At 37.1% G+C, this 19,467-nt stretch overlaps 1 protein-coding gene across 3 annotated transcripts in view; it reads right to left on the reverse strand.

The window, feature by feature from the left end:
- The window catches only part of rgs3a (regulator of G protein signaling 3a), a 96,644-nt gene that overhangs the window by 67,033 nt on the left and 10,144 nt on the right, over positions 1–19,467 (reverse strand). For 2 of the 3 annotated variants that reach the window (XM_088010928.1, XM_015000935.2), the window contains exons 2-9: positions 19,112–19,193; positions 17,966–18,071; positions 17,193–17,625; positions 15,455–15,494; positions 14,938–15,272; positions 13,004–13,081; positions 9,417–9,528; positions 4,575–4,618 (exon numbers count right to left, since the gene is read on the reverse strand). In XM_088010928.1, the coding sequence (XP_087867054.1) occupies positions 4,575–4,618; positions 9,417–9,528; positions 13,004–13,081; positions 14,938–15,272; positions 15,455–15,494; positions 17,193–17,625; positions 17,966–18,071; positions 19,112–19,193 (1,230 nt within the window). Of the gene's footprint in view, positions 1–448; positions 791–4,574; positions 4,619–9,416; positions 9,529–13,003; positions 13,082–14,937; positions 15,273–15,454; positions 15,495–17,192; positions 17,626–17,965; positions 18,072–19,111; positions 19,194–19,467 lie in introns of those variants that run through there. The other variant, XM_015000940.2, reaches the window with a different exon arrangement.

Below are 19,467 nucleotides of genomic sequence, written 5' to 3' on the forward strand. Positions count from 1 at the left end.
GTAAGTGAAGATTATTCATAATTTTGTTGTCATTAATGAGGGATGGATTGGAGCAGCTGGATACTAATGGAGATTTCTCAGAAATTGCAGAAAATGACAGATGGCACAATTATTGGAATTCTCGATTTTCACAAGGAGAAAAAATATATTGTCATCCACTAAAAGACGCCCAGTGAATTTCAGAAAGATCTTTACCACTCAAATTATGTAAAGGCCATTAAATTATTAAAACGCATAGAGCAGCATCTTAGGAAAACCCAAAATCTCATCTTATACAACCAAAATAATTTATTTTCACAATTTCACCTTAAGGTTACTTATAAATCTAGGTTAACACAAATAATTTTTTTTTCTCTCTCAGCTAAATTTGGTTCATACATTTACGGTACACAGGTAGAACAGGAAATTCGGTGCCTTTAAACCATTTTAACTGTATTCTGTGACTTACATCTCCACTGTCAGAGAGCAGGTGCCGCTGCAGAGAGCTTGCTTCCCTGACGAACCGTCTCTTAGGCCCAACTCGGTCAGCCAAGTTTCCCATGATCACTCTGCGATGACCCAGATGGACTTCACTAGTCAATAATCTCCTACGCTGTCTTCTTTCCCTATATGCTTTTCCGTTTACCTTCACGACTCTCCCTTTCTTCCACTCTCCATGCGTCACTGACACACTTAGAGACACCTAACAGACACTGGACTTTCCAGACACGTAATTGCACCTCCCGCCCCTCAAATACACTCACACACGGACACACACACACACACAAAGAGTTCTTCTTTCACGTAAATCTGGGTTAGATCAGTGCCGTTCTGAGCAAGTGCTAAAATAGGATGACCTCCAGCTATGGAGGAGAAGGACAGGAGTAGACAAAGGAAAGGAGAGTCGACTCAGATGCAGTCAGAAAAAGAGAGCTTATGAGGAGAGGACTGGAGCTGTTTATACCTTTTTGAAGAACGCAGGTGTGGTTAAAGAAAAAGTATTAAAATAATCAGTGTGCAGTCATGTTTCTATCAATATGTGAAGAAGAGGGAATTTTGAGTTTTAAACATCTTTGATATTTTTGACTGATGCAGCTATTTGAATTGGATTCAGTAGACTCAACAGATGTAAAAAAAATGTAGTACAGAAAATTCAGGTGTGTAGGATATTAACAACTCCAGAACTATGAAATAAAAATGATCTGAATTAGACGTTAAATTCATCCATTTATGAATATGATGTGCAAGTTTTCTCACTTTCTGTTTTTACTTTTCTCTGTTTTCAGCATACCAGGCAACAGCAGCAGTATGTTCATTTGTGTAGGAATAACTTGGATTTAAAGATTCAGACTCTGATCCAAACCACATAAAGTCCAAGATCTTTCTCTGTATTATTGGCATCCCTGAGCAACACAGAAAAAAATATTGCACCCACTCAATGTTTAATCAGAGAGTGAATTCTTGCCATATAGTGACTCAGTTAATACTAATAAAAATCTGCATTAGCTATATTACCAGCTAATATAGATATCTACTTTGTAATTTATTTATTGATTTCATATTTTAATGATTTTTTTTTTTTCATTTTTGTAATTTTTTCAAAGATTTTGAAAACTAAATATGCTACATTTGAACAAATACATTATCAGGTATTTTAAGTGAAGACGGTAGGCGGACCCAGTTTTCACTGTGCCCGTTTTTCATTTCTGCTATAGTAGCAACAGAATTAGCAACGAGACTTCTACTGACAGAACAGAAGAGTCTTACTTACAGTGTTTAAGGAAAAAAATCAAGCAATAAGAAGTGTGTGTCACATACATCTTTCTTATTTGCTGCTTTTGGTAGAGTGCACACAGCTGTGATCTTTGCACAGACGAGCCACAAAGAGCAATGTAATTAGAGACCGTCACTTTACGCACATTTCTCATTTGAGTAAACACAAACACCCACATGCTGTCAGATGCAGCAAAGACGGCGTTGAGGGTTGCTTTGTGTGTTTACCTTCGTCTGTGATCAGAAGTGCTCAACAGTACAGTCTTTCATTTTTGCCTCTCCAATTCTGCAATTTACGTGTGCATTTCTTCAAACGCACAAAGAAATTTAACAAAAACAAAAAAGGCAAATATGAGCAAGCTTTTATATCCCTTGAACATTTTTGTCATGTTACATTCCCAAACCACAGGATTTTATCCAACAGAGCACCACAAAGTAATGTCTAATTTTGAAGTGGAAAGAAAAGGATGTATTATTTTCAAAACTTCTTACAACAAAAAATTCTTAGAAATGCAATGTGCATTTGGATTCAGTCTTCTTTATGTTGATATGTCTAAATAAAGCTAATTACAACCAGATGCCTTCAGAATTCACAGAACAAGAAAACAGGAGTTGAGCCATTTGTAATTGATTGCACCATGATAAACTGTGAAAAAGCTCAAGAGGTACAAATGCTTTTAAAAGGCACTGCACACCACACTACCTGAATAATAAAAGAGATGAAAGAGTGCCTTTATAGATTATTTGATAAATTCCTTCCTTAAACAACATGGTATAAGTAGTTTAAATGGTAAATGTTAAATAGTAATGATACACTAAATCATTCCCGCAGTACTTCCAACAGTGGCTGTGAGCAATATGAGCAGCAGTATGAGTTGTGTGCTATTTACTGCAGCTACTGTTTACTCCCTGAGGTATGAAATAAACTGCTGACGGCTGTATCAACTATAACAGATGACTTCGGATTTTATGTTTGTGTGTGTGTGTGTGTGTCTGTGTGGTGGCATCTCCCAGAAACGCAGAACGAATAAACCTAAAATAGGACAAAGGAAGTTGCTGCCACATCTCTGTCTGTCTTTCTGTCTGACATCTGTCATGCAGCACGGCTGCATTAGTTTGCCATGATGGGGGATTGGAGGAGTGCCGGTGAGGTTTTCTCAGCTCACTGTTTTGCAGGAACACATCAAGAGGTCTTGTCAAGCTTACAGTGTCGAACTCTGTCACATTGCCGTTACTATGATCTAAAAATATAGGTTTGACTTTTTATTGCAGTTTCGACAGCATATTTAAAGGAACAAACGACTCCAAAGTGCAAGCCAAAGACAAAATCTACAAAACAGAAGCAGTACAAGAGTAAAATGTGATTCTGAAACCGTTTTCGCTCCTCAATCCAAGAGCTGAAGCAACCACTCTTAGAGACTTACTCATACTCAAAGAGTTTCTCACTTCCATTTCTATTTATATATGTCACCTAATTGGATAGCCTGCATAATATTGGAAACTTTTCCTTCTTCATTTTTCCGCCTAAGGGACCAACAGTAGACCGTGCTCATTCTGTCTGGAAGTTCAGGGAGGGAAAAAGGATCCTTTAAAAGATTCATAAGCTCCTAATGAGGTTGTACAACACATTTCAAATGATAAAATAGTGTGACAATGTGTGTTTGTGTCCACAGTAAATGAAGTTTGGGTTTAGTGAAAATCTGCTCTGTGGGAGAAGTAACCAGAAGGTGAAATACCTGACAGCTTGTAGTCTGTCAATGTGACTTTTTTATAATCTTTATTTATTTTTTTTTTTTCAAATTTGTTTACAACAAGTTTCTTTGTTTCCTCACATTTTTGGTCTCAAGATAAACCATTTTGGGGATAAAGTTTGGAAGATTTTTAATCCACTTAAAGATGTGGCCAAACTGTTAGTATCTTGCCATGTAAAATTGCATTTTAAAAGAGTCTAAACGTGAAGAAAATGCCACATTTTGAGAAATTCAACCCCTTGAAACATCCATGAAGTGTGTAATCTAGTTAGATTTTTACTTTTTCTGTATAGTGAATGTATATTGGGATAAAGAGTGTCTGGATGGATGGACAGACGTAATTTCCAAGTTTCGTTAATTTTTATGTCCATATTTTCATACACCTTTTGCACATTTTCTCACAACAGGACAAAGTGAGACAATGATTGCACACAACTACTTTGAAAATGGAAGAAATCCAGATACTTGAGCAAGATATAAAGCAGCTCTAACAAAACATCCATCAGTTCAGGACTTTAACACAAACCTGCAGTTTTTATATGGCATTAAATCTGAAAAAATCTCAACCACTCAAGAGTCATTTTCTCCTTTCTCTTTCATCTCAGAGGGCCAGCATGAGAGCTCTAACAGCAGATGGAAGAAAATCTGATCATTTTCATAATAACTTGAATCATCTGAGCAGCTCAACAAATCCCAGTGTAAACAAACAGATTAATCACATTTGCATATATGTTGAAATGTGCTACATTTCTGGATTTTTGCTTCTTCAAATCGTATTTGCTTGATTGTAAAAGAGCCACCTGAACGTATAGGTTTATTTCACCAGTGCAGTTGTGGAATAAATGTGGAAAAATATTTGTTGCATGTTTGTAAGAAGAAGCTCTCTGAAAGACAGAGAAGACATTTTCATTAGTGCTTTCTGCTAATCCTCAAAGTCTTCCCTGTAATGTGATTTTGACCACAGTCTATTGCCCCTCTGGCTCACAGACAAAACAGGCTGTTAACATTAAATCCCACATTTTTCTCTTCTTCTTCTTTTGCTTCAGAAAACACATCGAATCCTTCTCTTACCTCGGTCATGTGAATCAGGTAGAATCTCATCCCATCAGTATAATCTGTAAAACAACAGAGGATTCATAAGGTTATGTTACATTTTTGTTAAGGAACGCATTTCCTTAACAGCCAGCTTCCCTCTGGTTCCCTTTTCACACACTTTCCTCCATCTTGTCCATAAAGCAGCACTGTTGATTTCCAATTCTGACAAAATAGTTTTATTGATGGAAAGCTTTTACTGTGGGGTCAGCCATATAGACATCCTTCCATAACTCACAGAAGAAGCACTGTGGGAGACAAGCCTGTGGCTCTGGAGGCAAGATAAATGGTTTTAATCGAGTGACCATGCACACTTAGACCTACACTCACAATATGCAGTGGTGATGTTTACCTCTGTGCCCATATAAGAGCACTCATCCATAATTTACATCACGTTAAACACAGAAACAAATACAAAAACATAAAAAACGAGTGGAATATTTTATTCACACTTCATGGTAATTTTTTTTCAATACCTGCCTAATCTGTTCCATTTTTTCACTGTCCCTAAAGACATACATGAATCCAAACTACTCAAATTCATACTTTAATAGATATAAAGAATACAAAAATAAAACAGAATATAAATGCTAACTAAATGAGCACAGGCTTAATTTGATCTGCCTTGGTTTAATTTTTAATGTTCTTTAAAAGTGCATCCAAACATCATTATAGTTACTCAGACAGCTTATTTGGTTTTTCCCTGCTCTATTCTGTAGCTCAGGCTATTAAAACCGCCGCATTAGGATAAACATTTTTGCAACTTTCTATTCAAGAAGCTGACAATGCAACATTCACTTTCACATCCAGTCACTGTAAAAATAAAAAAGAAAGGATACGCACTTTCATTTGTAGTGTGTGAAGTATGTCAACAAAGTAAAACTCAATTGGTCTTTGCCAGCTTCCAGAATTGTCTTATTTTTAAATCGGCTTCAAATGTACAAAATCATAAAACAAATGCCACTGTGATTATTTATTGAACAAAAAGGGAAACCTAAGATTGAAAAGGAAAAATCTGGAAAAACCCAACAGCTAAAGCTGAAGCTAAAGCTAGAGTTAAATGTGAGCTCATTTTTCTGACAGCTGAGGCTTAGCCCAAACTGAGTCATGGAACAGCAAAAATACTGTATACGACACAATAGCTGGGAGAAAAGCTTCAAAACAATTGATTTCAAAAATGTATTTGATTTCAAAATAGTAGGATGGCTGTGACTGAACTTAAACAGTGCTTTGCACAAACAGAGACCTGCTATTGTAAACAATAAGTACGCACGGGGAGTACTTATCTTTTTTGCACAGGGTTTTCCATTTTGGCTTTTATCTTTGTTCAAATGATAATAACAGCGTGGAAGCTTTAGTCTGTTTTTGTAAAAATATGGCTAAAGATGCCAATACTTTTGAGCACCCAAGATAATTAAAAATTTTTTTTATGTGCTGAAACCTCTGGAATAAAAAGAGGTTGTCGTTACTATAAATGCACCCATTTGTGGAGGTTTTTAAGGGGAAAATATGGCCTCCTGAATTGATAGCAGTTATGGGGTGCTGTGGCGGCACCGGGGCAAAAGCACAACCCATGTATGGAGGTCTTAGTCCTCGACGTGGCCGTCACAGGTACGAATCCTGGCCAGAAAACCCCCACTGCATGTCTTCCCCCTGTCTCATTACCCACTTTCCTGTCTGACTCTCTCAAATAAAGGTCACTACAGCCAATAAACCTTCAAAAAAATGAGTAGCAGTTAATCAATTACTTTGGACAATTTGATATTATTCAACTGAAGTTAGTTAATTTTTATTGCTATTGTCGTTACATATTACTTGAAGCTAATTTAAAGGAGCATTTTGTTCATTCATTAGTTCAAAATATCGCCAATTAATGCTTTATATTCATTATTTAGGACAAATACACATTTATGAACTTTCTGAATGTCCTGAATTTTGTTACAAGATAAAAGGACGTAACACAAGGACAAGATATACAGAGTATCAATTCAACACTGACATTTTCTGCAAGTAACAGTAACAACTGATGTAAAGCCAAGTTCCCATTTCTAATTGTTTATACCCAACAGCAGAGGTCGCTGTTGGATAACTATCTGATTCCTAAAAACCAGCAGTCTCACCAAAATAAAAGCACTAAATGAGTAAATATTGACTTTAAACCTGCATACAATCAATAATGGTTTTATTTAACATTTTTGCCCCTTTGTTATAAAGTTACAAAAATAATTGTTTAATATTTGAAAACATTTTATGGCAGTGGTATTTTATTGGATCACTACCAAGGATCATAATGTTTTAATAGCTTTAAAAAACATAAAGTAGACAAACATTTTACCACAGTAAGTTTCTGAAGCTAGTTAACTTTGTATAGTACTGAGCAGTCTATTTAACTTATCCTGATTAGCAAGAGTTTTGGATGTCTCCGTCTCTTTTTCTGCTTACTTTTTTTTACTAAGCTGCAGATAATAATTTTTCTATTTTCTTTTTTTTACAAGGCTGCTTCTGACTACTGGATCATTCATAAAATGATGACTGGCTGCATCCTTTAGCACAGGATTGAAGACCAAAGGAGGAATATATTGTGCTAGATTGTAAAGACAATGCTTGGACTACAACATTTTCTTCTTTGCTTTTGTCTTTTATACTACTTTTGTTGTTTCCCACGCTCCTCAGGCTAGTATTGGGGTAATGGGAACACAGGAAAGCCCCTGTATTGAACTCGTCCTGTGTCATTACATGCACATACACAGACAAGTCCAACACGCCCTCACTGAAACAAACACAATCCCCCGGCGCCTCCTTCCTGAGTGACGCTGCCGAAGTGAAATAACAATGACAGGCTGCAGGGTGGAGGTGAATATCTGTAACTGTGTGTGTATCCCCTCACAAAGCAGACACACAGACCCTTTTGAATCCTTAGTCTGGTGGCTTTTGATTGATAGGGTGCTGCAGGGAGGTCAGAAGTGGCCCAGAGGAGATCAGCGGTGTCCAGAAAGGACAAAGCAACTCACATCTGCATTTATGGTTTTGTATTATGAATATAAAAAGTACTCCATTGTCCATTGAGCATGCTAATACTGCAACTGAGAACCAAGTCAGTGTTTTGAGGTTTCTGATGATCATCATTAGTACTCAATTACAGACCTGATTGCACACATGCTCAATTCTCGCTCAACAAGTTTCTAAGTATTAGTTGCATCAGAACAGGCAATCATTTTATAAATAAAAAAAAATTATCTTTAACTTCATGTCTCTTGAAATTTAACTCCTAAATAATGGATTTAAGGCCTCACAGAGAGCTTGACCACATCCTTTTTAGAAAGCTGTGTTCAATTTCACTATCTTACCCACAGACCTGAATGCCACCACATCTGCTAAATCAAGAACGTAAACAGAACCTTTCTGAAAACAGGAAGAAGCCTAAGCAATCTCAAAATTATTTGGCCTCATTGCAAAAGAAAATACAACAACAGATGAGAAACGGATTGACTGATGTCTATTAGTCTGGAAAGAGTTGCTCAGTTTTTCCCCACCACAGGTGGCCAATAAATGGAGAAACCATGGAAAAGGTGTAAACCCTCCCAGGAATCACATTGGCAACTCATTTAGGAGGGTACACAAGAGCCCAGATCGTAATCTAAATCACTGGAGGTCTCACTTGCCAGAGTTATGTAGACAAAACTGTTGGAAATGCAACAGTGTGTCCGTGTTAAGGTGTGTGTACCTGATTCAACAATCAAAAAAGACAGAAGAAAATATTGCATCTACGGGACAGCTCCAAGAGCAAAATTACTGCTCGTCAAAAAACATGTTGATGACTCCCAAGACTTTCTGAAAAGATTCTGTGAATTGATAAAAAAAAAAAAAGTTTTTGGATGCTTTTTCCCTCAATAAAATAAATCACCAGTTGAAAGCAGTTATTTAATCTTTATATTGTATTTATGGCTGATAATAAAGTTTATTTGATTATCTGAAACATTCAAGTGAGATTAAAAACAGGCAAAAAGCAGACAAAATCTGCATTTTTGCAGATGCAGTTAAGTTATCTCTTTCTTAAAAACTGAGGTGAAGCTCTCCGTTGGTACCCTCTAATTGCTTTTGTTCACCACAACCATCACTGATGTTTCCGTGTAAATGATTTCAAAGCCACAGTTTGCTTCTGCAGAAAGTGTCTTTTCTACACTTTCACCCCACACTGATTTGCTAAGACTCTCCACTCGGTATAACCCCACTCACATTTATGAATCACAGAATTGAAACAACGCTAAAGTTGTGTAATGATTAATATCCGGCTGTGCCTACTTATTATCTGAACTTGACGTTGGCTGCAGCAGGTTTCTGAACAATGCAGTGATCAGATTTCAGGTTTCTCTGTCCAAGTGTGCCCGTTCCGTCTTGGCTCTGGGCCTTTCATGCCTCTGGACCCTGCCCTCCGTTTCCGCACACTACTCAAAAACACAGATTGTTTACAGCATGCCCTTATTTATTTGATTTGCTCGGTTACTGTGTGACCCTGATGGGCTTGATGTTCCCTGCATTAGGCCTGAGAAGCCAGTCGTTTACGTCGAAGCGAAATAAGAAGACAAAGCAACAGGAAATTTGGCACTTGTTCAAATATACTTCAGTAGTACTCAACTGAAAATATCTCGACAACCACAGTACCGTATGTTTATTTCTGTTTGTGCAGTTTTTGGTTTCTCTACTTATTCAGTGTTGAATTGTGGGAGGTCAAACAAGGTTTGACTCTTGGGGGGGAGGGATATGGAGTATTTCAGTTTTGCAAAATCTCTGAATCTTAAAAGGGTACTGAGGCAAACTTACCATCCTGTAGACGGAGATGTCTGAGGTACAGGGGACTCTGCAGGACATTACATCTTCCAGGTTCATTTTCTCTCGTTATGAGCAACAGATCATTGTAGACGAACACTGTGACCTACAAGAAAACAGGGGTGGAGGGACAGATGATCACAAAGAGAGAAACAGGAAATTCAAAGGAAGTAAATGAAGCCAGGGGATTGGTGAGTGGGAGTGGAAGAAGAAAAGGTGATGATACTTGTGCATCATTTTGTAGCAGCTGTGGCTTACACCTTACAAACCTGTGACCAAGTAGATGCCTTTCTGACGGATCTTGCATTATGTCCAAACACAGAAGCAAATGATAGATTTATTCGAGTAAAGTTTGTAAGAAGCATTAAGATGAACAGAAACAAAAACATTTTGACCAATTTGGTTAACATGACACTTAAAGAAAAGGCCTAAAATTCATTAGTGGGTGGCTCAATGCAACGTGAAGCAAATATATAAAGTAGAAAGTGGTCAGTTTAAATGTTCAAAATTTCAACTCAGTGCTTTTGCAATTGTTGCTTCCTCTTAAGGGCCTGAGAAAGCAGGCAGGGCATTTTAGTTGTTGCCTATATGTGTAAAGTGTTTTTGTGCGTGTGCGTGTGTGTGTGTGTGTGTGTGTGAGAAAGACAGAGAGATCACTTCAGTTTGAAAGTGTAAAAATTTGAGTGGGTGGAAGATAATGCAAGAGCGACCCAACTGTTTTCACACTGTGAAATGAGCACTTTGGCATTGCACTTGATGTAACATACACAAATAAAATACATATAAAGTCTCTAAATGATCTCAGAAGTTTCGGCTTTGGTTCTGTGAGTCTCCATTTAATGCTTCCTTTGGATTCCAATTTATTTATTAATAATAAAAGTCCTTTGAGAAGTCAAAAGTGAAAATTGGAAATGAAGAACACAATGCCTGTGCAAAATAAAATCGGCAGGTAAAAGTTTGTACTCTTAGGTACGTGAGACAGTTTTTACCAAACTCTGAAAATGATTCCACCGCTTGGTACACAAACAACAGCGAATGGCAAAGGTTTTCTGCCACTCGGGGTGAGAAAGCAGTTGTCGTTTCATCATGCAAGTTCCATAGGAAGTGGATGGAGAGGGGGTAACGTCACGCCCGTAGAGGGGAAAAATAAGAAAACACAATCCTACCAAGTTCAGAAAAGAATGTTTTGTGATCTACGAGAAGCTACCACAAATATCTAAGTATTTTGGTTTAATACTATGTTAGCTACATTTTAAAATACTTAAATGTCACGAAAAAGAAACTTGAAATATATGGGTTTGAAACTGATTGGTTATAGGTATGTAATAGAAGTAGGAACTAAGTAAATGTTAATCCAACAGCAGAACCTTTAATTATATAGTCCATTCAATGCATTTTCTATTTCAATAATAAAAACCCAAACTAACCTTCAGGGTTTTTATTTATTTATTTTTTAAATCCTCAATATATGCCATCAAAGTATTGCCATCATCCAGCCAAATACCATTCTTTGGAGAATATCCCTTAATTTGTCTCTGATATCTCCCCTGGGTGAAAGTCACAACATTATCTGAGACATAGAAGTTGTTAATTAAATACATCTTGGATTTGATTGTATTAAATTTGAAAAAAAAAAAAAAAACTACTTTAAATGGAATTTCAAGCTTCTCCGCAGAGCCGTCAAAGTCGAGCCATTTGAGTGAAGCACAGTCTCATCTGCATAATGGTGAATTTTAGCAAAGCAAACACTCCGATTTAAATAAAATGAAGAACACATTTAAATAAATGTCCTTGTCAAGCAAACAATGACAAGTTTAAAAAGTCACTACTTTTTATTATAGATTTTTTTGGATCAAATATGTAATTGACAGCATAATTATTGTAGTTTTATTATTGCATTCTTCTGTTTTATAAATACTCTCAATAATAAAAAATAGAGAAATACTAGCTAATTCTCTTCAATAAAAACTCCACTGTCATACACAAAAAGACCTTGCATTGCCAACAATTTGTGTGAACAGTTGTCCCCCACACACATAAACTCACTCAACTCTCATAAAGCTGCAACAACAGACACAGAGCACAAAACAGCTTGTTTAAAGAAGCAGAGTGGAGAGAAACTCCCTCATGACAAACATTGGCAGCAAAATATTTGTTTTATAACCCCAACGAGAATCGACTGCGCTGCAATCCAGAGATCACATGTACTTTACAAAAATGTGAATGATTCTGTTTTGTTTTTTAAGTTATTGTGGCCTTTATTTATTAGCAGCTGGACAGGAAGAAGGGCACAAAGACATGCAGTAAAAGGCTCGTGGCAGAGAATCGAACCGGAGTCGACTGTGTTGAGGACTGTAGCCTCTGCATACGGTATGCCCCCTCTAACTCTGAGCTATCTGGCACCCAAAATATTTATTTTAAGAAAAAAAAGACACCTTTTGCAGACCAGCCTACACTGACCTTACTTCACTTGTACATTTTAAATAGTGAAAGGGGTGGTTGGCAACCATGCATTTTTTTCATTAGAGTTTTGGAAGCAGAAAGATGTTATGTGGGTACTGTGGTCACAATTAAAGCTTTGACTACAGAATTGTAGCAGAACATGGGTCACAGATTTTTCTGCCCGATTACCCACATTCCACTGGCCAAAATTTATTAGTTTTATTGCACACCGACATGAAAAAGCAGGATAGCACAGAATGATATTTGTAACATTCAAGCAATTGGTGCATAAACAGTATTTTACATTTATGGGGCAGAAATGATTATCCTATTTTTCATATAGATGAACTGCATTAAGTGCTGGATAAAGCAGGTTATTCTAAAAATGTTTTGTTTTTCATTTGCTAAATCATTTCTTCTGAATCATATCTGTAGATATCTGGTGGACTCAAACATGTGACAGTTCAGCGTACAAAATAAAAGTATTAAGGAATCTCTCTACTGCCTACAGACCTCTTATGCAAATGCTCCACATTTTTCTGTGGATGCAAAAATGCATGCAAAACCACTCTAATATGCACCAGTGGAATAGAGAAAAACTTTTGGTCAAATAAAAAGATTCTGTTCTATTCTCTGTACAATGCGTATACCATGGTTAATGCAATGCAAAACAAAAAATAATAAAAGAAATACACACAAAATGTTTGCACATTTTCCTCCTATTTGGTTCTGTCCATTGCAGAAATATTTAATAAGTGCCACAAAGTCTCATTTAATTAAATTTTCTGTGCATGACATAAGCAGCTTCAAAGCATCAAGTTACTTCCAGCAAAACATGAGCAATTGAGAAACATGTGGTAAAACAATTTCCTTGACAGTCAAAGTCAGAAATAGTGTTACGTCCTGATGTATTTTTTGCATGCAACAGGGAAGCACCAAAATTAGTGAATACTGTTCTCGGCCAAGTGATGCATCCTACTTTGAGGTTAAAATTGCTTTCCAGGTAAACCACTTCAAAACATGACTAACTTTTACATCGCTAAAAAGGTTTGCGATAACTATTCTTATATTTACATTTCACCCAGACAAATGTGTGCACTCATTCCAGCATCCATTTTTAATGCAACGATGTGACTTACCTTTAAAGAGTGGTGCTTGCTTTCATGTAGAATCATCTCTTCGGATATGATGAGTGTTCGGCTGCACAGATCCAGAGGCTGGTTGCAGGAGAAAATCAAATTAGCAAAAATTCTTTAGTACATTAGCAATATGCAAAGCAATTATCAAATCCCACGAAGCATTAAACGTCATCACTGCTGTACTCATGAGCATATGTTAAGGAATTTGCTAAGAAACAAGTACAACTGCATGTAACTGATAAAAAAATGTAAAATACCAAGTCCATTATGATTCCTTAATCCAACTGATCTGGTCAATCTCAAAGAGCCAGTATGATCTTTTTTAAACTAACAAAAGCACAACTGAAAGTTTCTCTACTGAGAATCAAAGTGAGTCATGACACAGAAGCAAAATGTGCGGTGACAAAAGACTGACACGAAAAATGCACAAGTGCCACAACGTGGGAGGAGGGGGACTTCCTCTGAAGTCCAGGGTGTGAAAAGGGCCTGTTTCGATGTCTGTGTACATTTTCAAAGATATAAATTTCAGAGGGGTTCTTGACAGAAAAAAACAATTGTAGTAGCAAATGTTTTCTGACATTGTGGCCATATTTCTAAATTTTGTCTTTGATATTCAGAGCATGGTGTGTTTACATGCAGAAGTGATTATTTAGTAACAAAGCATGACTTCACTAAAGTCCCATCTGCTTCCTACTTTTTGACTTTGGAGTTTTCACTCCTGCTCTAAAGTTCAGTAGTACATTTTTATCTGCAGCGATTCAAGTGAAAAGTTGAAAAAACTCCAAAGCCAACTCTAACATAAAACATATGTTTATTTATTTGGCAACTGTAAGTTTATTACCCCCGTATGGCCACATTAAACAATGATCTGCAGTCTCTTTATACAACTGCTGTAGCCTTAAGGCTAAAATTGTGCGTTTAAAATCAACTCTTGCATAATGCCGTATGAAAATAGCAAACTCATGACTCATGATTCAAAAAGTGTAGTTAAACTAAAAAGGCCAAAAATATATTTTAGTCACAAACTTTAAATATATTTCCTCTGAGCCAAATTCATTCACGGAACAGCCTGCACATGCTATATTTATACCTTTCTCTTGTGAACACAGAAAAGCTCACAGAATTTTGTAGATTTTTAAGAGTTAGTTTTCGGAGACTTGTCATCATGTGTGCTGGCGTCCATAAAGACCGTTAGTACATGTAAAGAAAGACTGAAAACGCCATCTCAACTCTAAAGTAAAGAAGTCGCAGCTGCATGTTGTGCAGAATAGACAGATACACTTAAAAAAAAAAACTAGATAACAAAATGAGGAAGGGACATTATGTGGAAGTACTAAAGCATTTCAGGACGCCAAGCAGGAAATGAGCTTGGGAAAAAAAAAGATTTTTCCAATTGAACAATGACTGTGAGTATACAGTTGAATAAGTTAAAAGGGGTTTAAGGAATTAAACTCACTCATATTAGTGGAAAATGGATGGGCAGAGCTGGAAAGGTGTATGCAAGCAATGCAGCACCTGATCTTTAATCAGTTTATAAGTAGTTTTGTCATGAGGACTTGGCCAAATTGAAAGCAAACTAAGAACCTTGTGGAGGGATACCCACATTGTTTGGTCATATTGTTCGAAGACAGTGTTCACAAACATTATTAAAATGTCTCTTCAGAATTTTAAGAATTTTCTTTTAAATCTCTAAAAGATTTGCTCACTGATTAAAAATGCATTCTGACTGGATGTCAAAGTGGAAAACAGGGTGTTGGCTTAAAAAAAACAATCTATTTCATCACAGATGTTAAAAGCCTAACAAGGAACAAGAATCAGATGTGAAATACTACCATGGTAAAATTCAATTTATTAGTATAGCAAAATATGAAAATTTAAGACAAGCCGTGTCAAAACTCACAGCTAAAGCATTAAAGAATATAAGACTGACTAACCTGAACAAATATGGGGAAGATGAGGATCTTCGGCGCAACTTTGACATACCCATAATTGGCGTGTGGAGTATGTGAGCGGACAATCGTACAGTTCTGGTAGTTAGCAAAATTGGCATTCTGTTGTTGATAGTTAGCTAGGCCGACAGTGGACGAGCCTTTTGACGCCTTGGAGTTGTTAGATCGTCGCAGGAAGCCAGTACGGCTGGAGAAGCCTCCGCCACCATTGCCACCACCACCGGTAACACCCCCAGAAAAAGCATTACTACCACCAGCACTGCTCTGAGGCTGTGGACCAGTAGTCTGCCGTGTGGAGTACAACCTGTTGTAACCTGAAGCTAAGAAACACATCAAAAACATAAAATCATCACATTTTTTTTTTGATTTTCTACTAAACCAATGCAAGAAAAGAGTCAAGTCAAAAGAACATGGTAAGTTTAAGAGATTTGGAAAAACAATAAAGTGTGAAGGTTTAGATTCAAAGTAATAATGAAAGCATAACTTAGAGTGCATGTCCTACCTAATGTACCCTGGTTGTCGGCATACACAGGCCTCAGTATCTGAAAGCAAGCAGGATGAAACAACACTGAGATTGTTTGTATCAGAAAATCTATTAGTTACAATCAATAAAATTAAAAGATCTTTTCAAAAAAGTCTAAGCTAATGTATGCCACAGACTATGCTAATTGTAATTAGCAAAACATTTTAACACTAATTGGCTGTAAGAGTTCATGATTTCTTCTAGCAACGATTAATGCTGTTGACTCAGGTTGCTGAGTTACGTTTGTTTTTTTTCCACTAAGTTTAAGCCATTATCTGCAGTTTGGGATCATCCATCTAATCAGTCTGTGAACCCCGTCAGGTATTGCTGGTCTCATTGTTATACAATATGCAGCAGAGGAAGTCAGTGCCAGATATACTAATCAGATTTATGTGGAAGTTAAAGAAACATTTGGGCAGCGACGCAACATTTTAGGATATTTCATTACTCTAAAAGTACAATGCAACAGAAGAGTTGGTGTGCGCTTTCAAAGCATTTTTGTGAACTACAATACTTTGTTCATTTGAGATGCCACAAACATGACCCATTTCCAAAGGGCCGTTATTATTTTTAGCCTGTCTAAACCCAACAAAGCTCTGCTTCCCTTTTGTGCAGAGACTGATTTTTAAGCTGTCTGAAGCGAAAGGTTTACTCAGAATGATGGTATGTGGCTCTTTTTCCTCAGGCTACACTTTTTTTTTTTCAATAAACTAGTCTGTTATTTCTGTGAGTTTCTCTGCTTTATCTCCTGACATCTAACTGCTCTTATGACTCAGATAGTAACACTCATTTTTGTCCTTCTAATGAACCTTAAGCTGGAAAGCACAGATACAGAAAAGTGCAAGAGGAGTACTTGTAACACAACACACAGACAGCTTCAAGTGACAGACATAAAAGTAAGAACCAAAGGAAAAGGATGAGTTAGTTAGATAGATTATAGATAATTTAAGCTCTTTTAAGAGATTTGCTTAATGAAAACAGCCTTATATGAGCTGAGATGCATATTTTACTTCAACAGGAACTGCAGCAGTGTTTTAAACAGGTCCTGAATATTATATTTTTGATTCAACAAGTTTGTTAGTATCGTGTTAGCTGAGGAATTCAGATCAGCCTTTTTGATTCATTTGATTCGCTTTATTTCATTTTTTATGATTGAAACTTTACTTCAAATACAAAAAGGAGTATGTTCTGTATAAAATATAACTGACATGTCATGTTGTGAATGTACATGCAAGTTACAGAAAGTATGTAAGTGATTTCATTATATATACCTCAGAGAAATACTATTTTTGAGGATTTTCTGAATTAAAATGAAAGGTATGTATATGTAATTAAAGACACAAAGATAATGTATCTGGATGATATCTGTAGATAAATTATGCACAAAAGCATTATTTTCGAAAATGAAAATAATTTCTGGCTGGTAGAAATGTAACAAAACAAATAACACAAAAACTCGATTATACTGTATTATTAACATCCATCTAAGAAAATGATCTATATGTGCAACATGAAATGTGCTGAAAACATGCATAAATCACCGAAACAGCATTAATCCACAGGACACGGACACACTGAACAGACAATCAATCTATCTATCAGCGCCAGGGATGTAAGGTAAGGAAACGTATCTAGGTTGTGCCACCAAATGACCATAATGAGGATGAGGAGGACGAAGAAGATGATAAAGATGCAGCCCTCCACCAGTCTGTGGTACCTGGCTTCCAGGGTTGATGGGTGCCAGGATGATGTAATTGTCCCCATTGGATGCCTTCACCCTGGTTCCCTTTAATGTGGCGGTTGGAGGATGATGGAGGAGACGGGGTTTACCATCCAGCTCCTCGGCCGATCCCATGTGGGCTCCCCACGCCAGCGTCCCTCTGCTCCCACCGACACCGTTTCCAGTTTCGGAGCCGTTCACCAGCAGCCTGCGGGCTGCAGTAGGGCGGTGGTGCGCTGGGAGAGGCGGCACCGCTGGCGGAGCTTTGCTTGGGCCGACATCTGGCGCGCGCCTGCGGGTGGGCGGGGACGGAGCATCGTAATTTGAGGTTGAGGGTTTGTAAGAGGGCCGGTGGATGAGGCCCTCAAAACTGGGTTTAGCTGAGGGTCCGGTGCGCCACACCACCACTGTAATTTCATTGGCACTGTTTCTACAACAGACAAGGACAAAAATACAGGAAATCATATCTATCTTTGATTAAAAAGTTGCTTAAATGGAGACAGAGAAGTAAAGAAGGAAATTAAAAAACACAAAACAAAAATTTATTTTGGCTTGAAATGAGTCCACTCAATAAGCAATGACAGCCACCAGCTACTTATTATGGTCTCCAAGTTAAACTGGTCAAAAACTTGTATTGCATCACATTTATTTCAGTTTGTTAAGAGTAAATGTAAAGGAAAGACTTCCAAACTAGTGTTGGTAGAAGCATTGGATATGGATCTAAAAATGCACAGTAAATAAAATACCTAAAACCTTTATGTTCTGGTTACCTTATTGCGTGGGCCAAGTCCACACACTTCCACTGTTCCACTGGCTGACCATTTAACTGCAGGAGTGTGTCCAGCTGCTGCAGACCAGCCTGGTCTGCTGGACCCCCTGTAAGAGGGAAAGGAGAGATGAAATCATAAAATACTGATACTACACGAGTCTGTGTCTCTTTTACTATTATACTTTCTCTGATAGAGAAGGAATTATGGATTGCTTAGACACAATGTTTATGTTTTGAATGTGTTCATAAAAAGTTATCTCCTGTTGCTTGCCTGTCATATTAAGGAATATAGTCTGATAGTTGCATAATAGGGAGGCTTCTGATTAAATCCAACACAGTGCAATCAGAATAATATTTTAATATTAGATATCTATGCGACAGTAAATTCTGGCTTCACAGGATGACCTAAACCGTCAACACATCTGGCTAGTTTTCCCATGACCCTCCTGTCCTATCAAACATTAACAAGCTACAATTAAACCCCAATTTATTCACATGACATGTAGATATAATAAAATTAAATTTTAACTCAAGACATAAGGAAAATGGTATCTTTCAAAATATAATAAAACCATGTAAAAGGAGGATCAATTTGGAAAAGAAAAACAAATATCTGTTTATATTTACATTTAAAAAAAAAGTCTTTATTAGCATTACAGAAAAATATCAAAAATGTTTATTTTTACTTATGAGCTCCACATCTTTAAGAAAGTTTTGCCGTCACCCTAATCTTTGCTCCCTTCAAGGATTCTTGATTATATTCAAGTGAGGACCTCTGGCTGTGCCGCTCTAAAAGGTTTATGCTACAAACAGTCAGGAGAAATGTGTATAAAGTCAAGAGACCACTTTCAACCCTATTTCTGCCTCCACAGTATAATGATATACCAATCTGAGGTTAGTGTGAAACGAGGAACTTTCATCCTAACACATATGTCATAGTTCATCTCACAAACAATGGAAAAAAAAAAAAAAAAAAATCTGAGAAAAAAAAAATCTGATTTTCAATATTTGGCTTAATCAATAAAATATAACTATTCTGAAAACTGACAGAAGCAACAAAAAAATTTGGAAAACAAACATTTTATAGACTGGACTGGAGATTGACTGCTGTCTTTTAGAAACGCTGACATGAGCACACAAAACTTGCCTGGATCAACAGCCTGCACCCTCACAGGGGAATCTGAGCAGATGGTGAATCCATATCCATCCTTCCCTCGAAGGATGGTCACCTGCAAAACACACACAAACACAAAGACACACACAAACTTAGTCATTTTGTGGTACAGTGATCGACTCTCCTTCCCACCCTCATTGCTCAAGGATTCAAAAAAAAAAAAAAAATCAGCTTCCTTCCTGCAGGATGATTAAGTAGATTTGTTTTCTGCTACTACTTCCTATTAAAACTGTCCTGGCAGCAGATTCCTAGTGAACATAATTAGCTGAGTGCGAAAGAAAAACAGTTCCAGAGTAGAAAGAAAATCGCTCTTTATCCAACAGTTGGAA

This window comes from Poecilia mexicana, unplaced genomic scaffold (genome assembly GCF_051168715.1).
Source record: "Poecilia mexicana isolate PSO_F unplaced genomic scaffold, ASM5116871v1 scaffold_12, whole genome shotgun sequence".
Classification (NCBI taxonomy): Eukaryota; Metazoa; Chordata; class Actinopteri; order Cyprinodontiformes; family Poeciliidae; genus Poecilia; species Poecilia mexicana.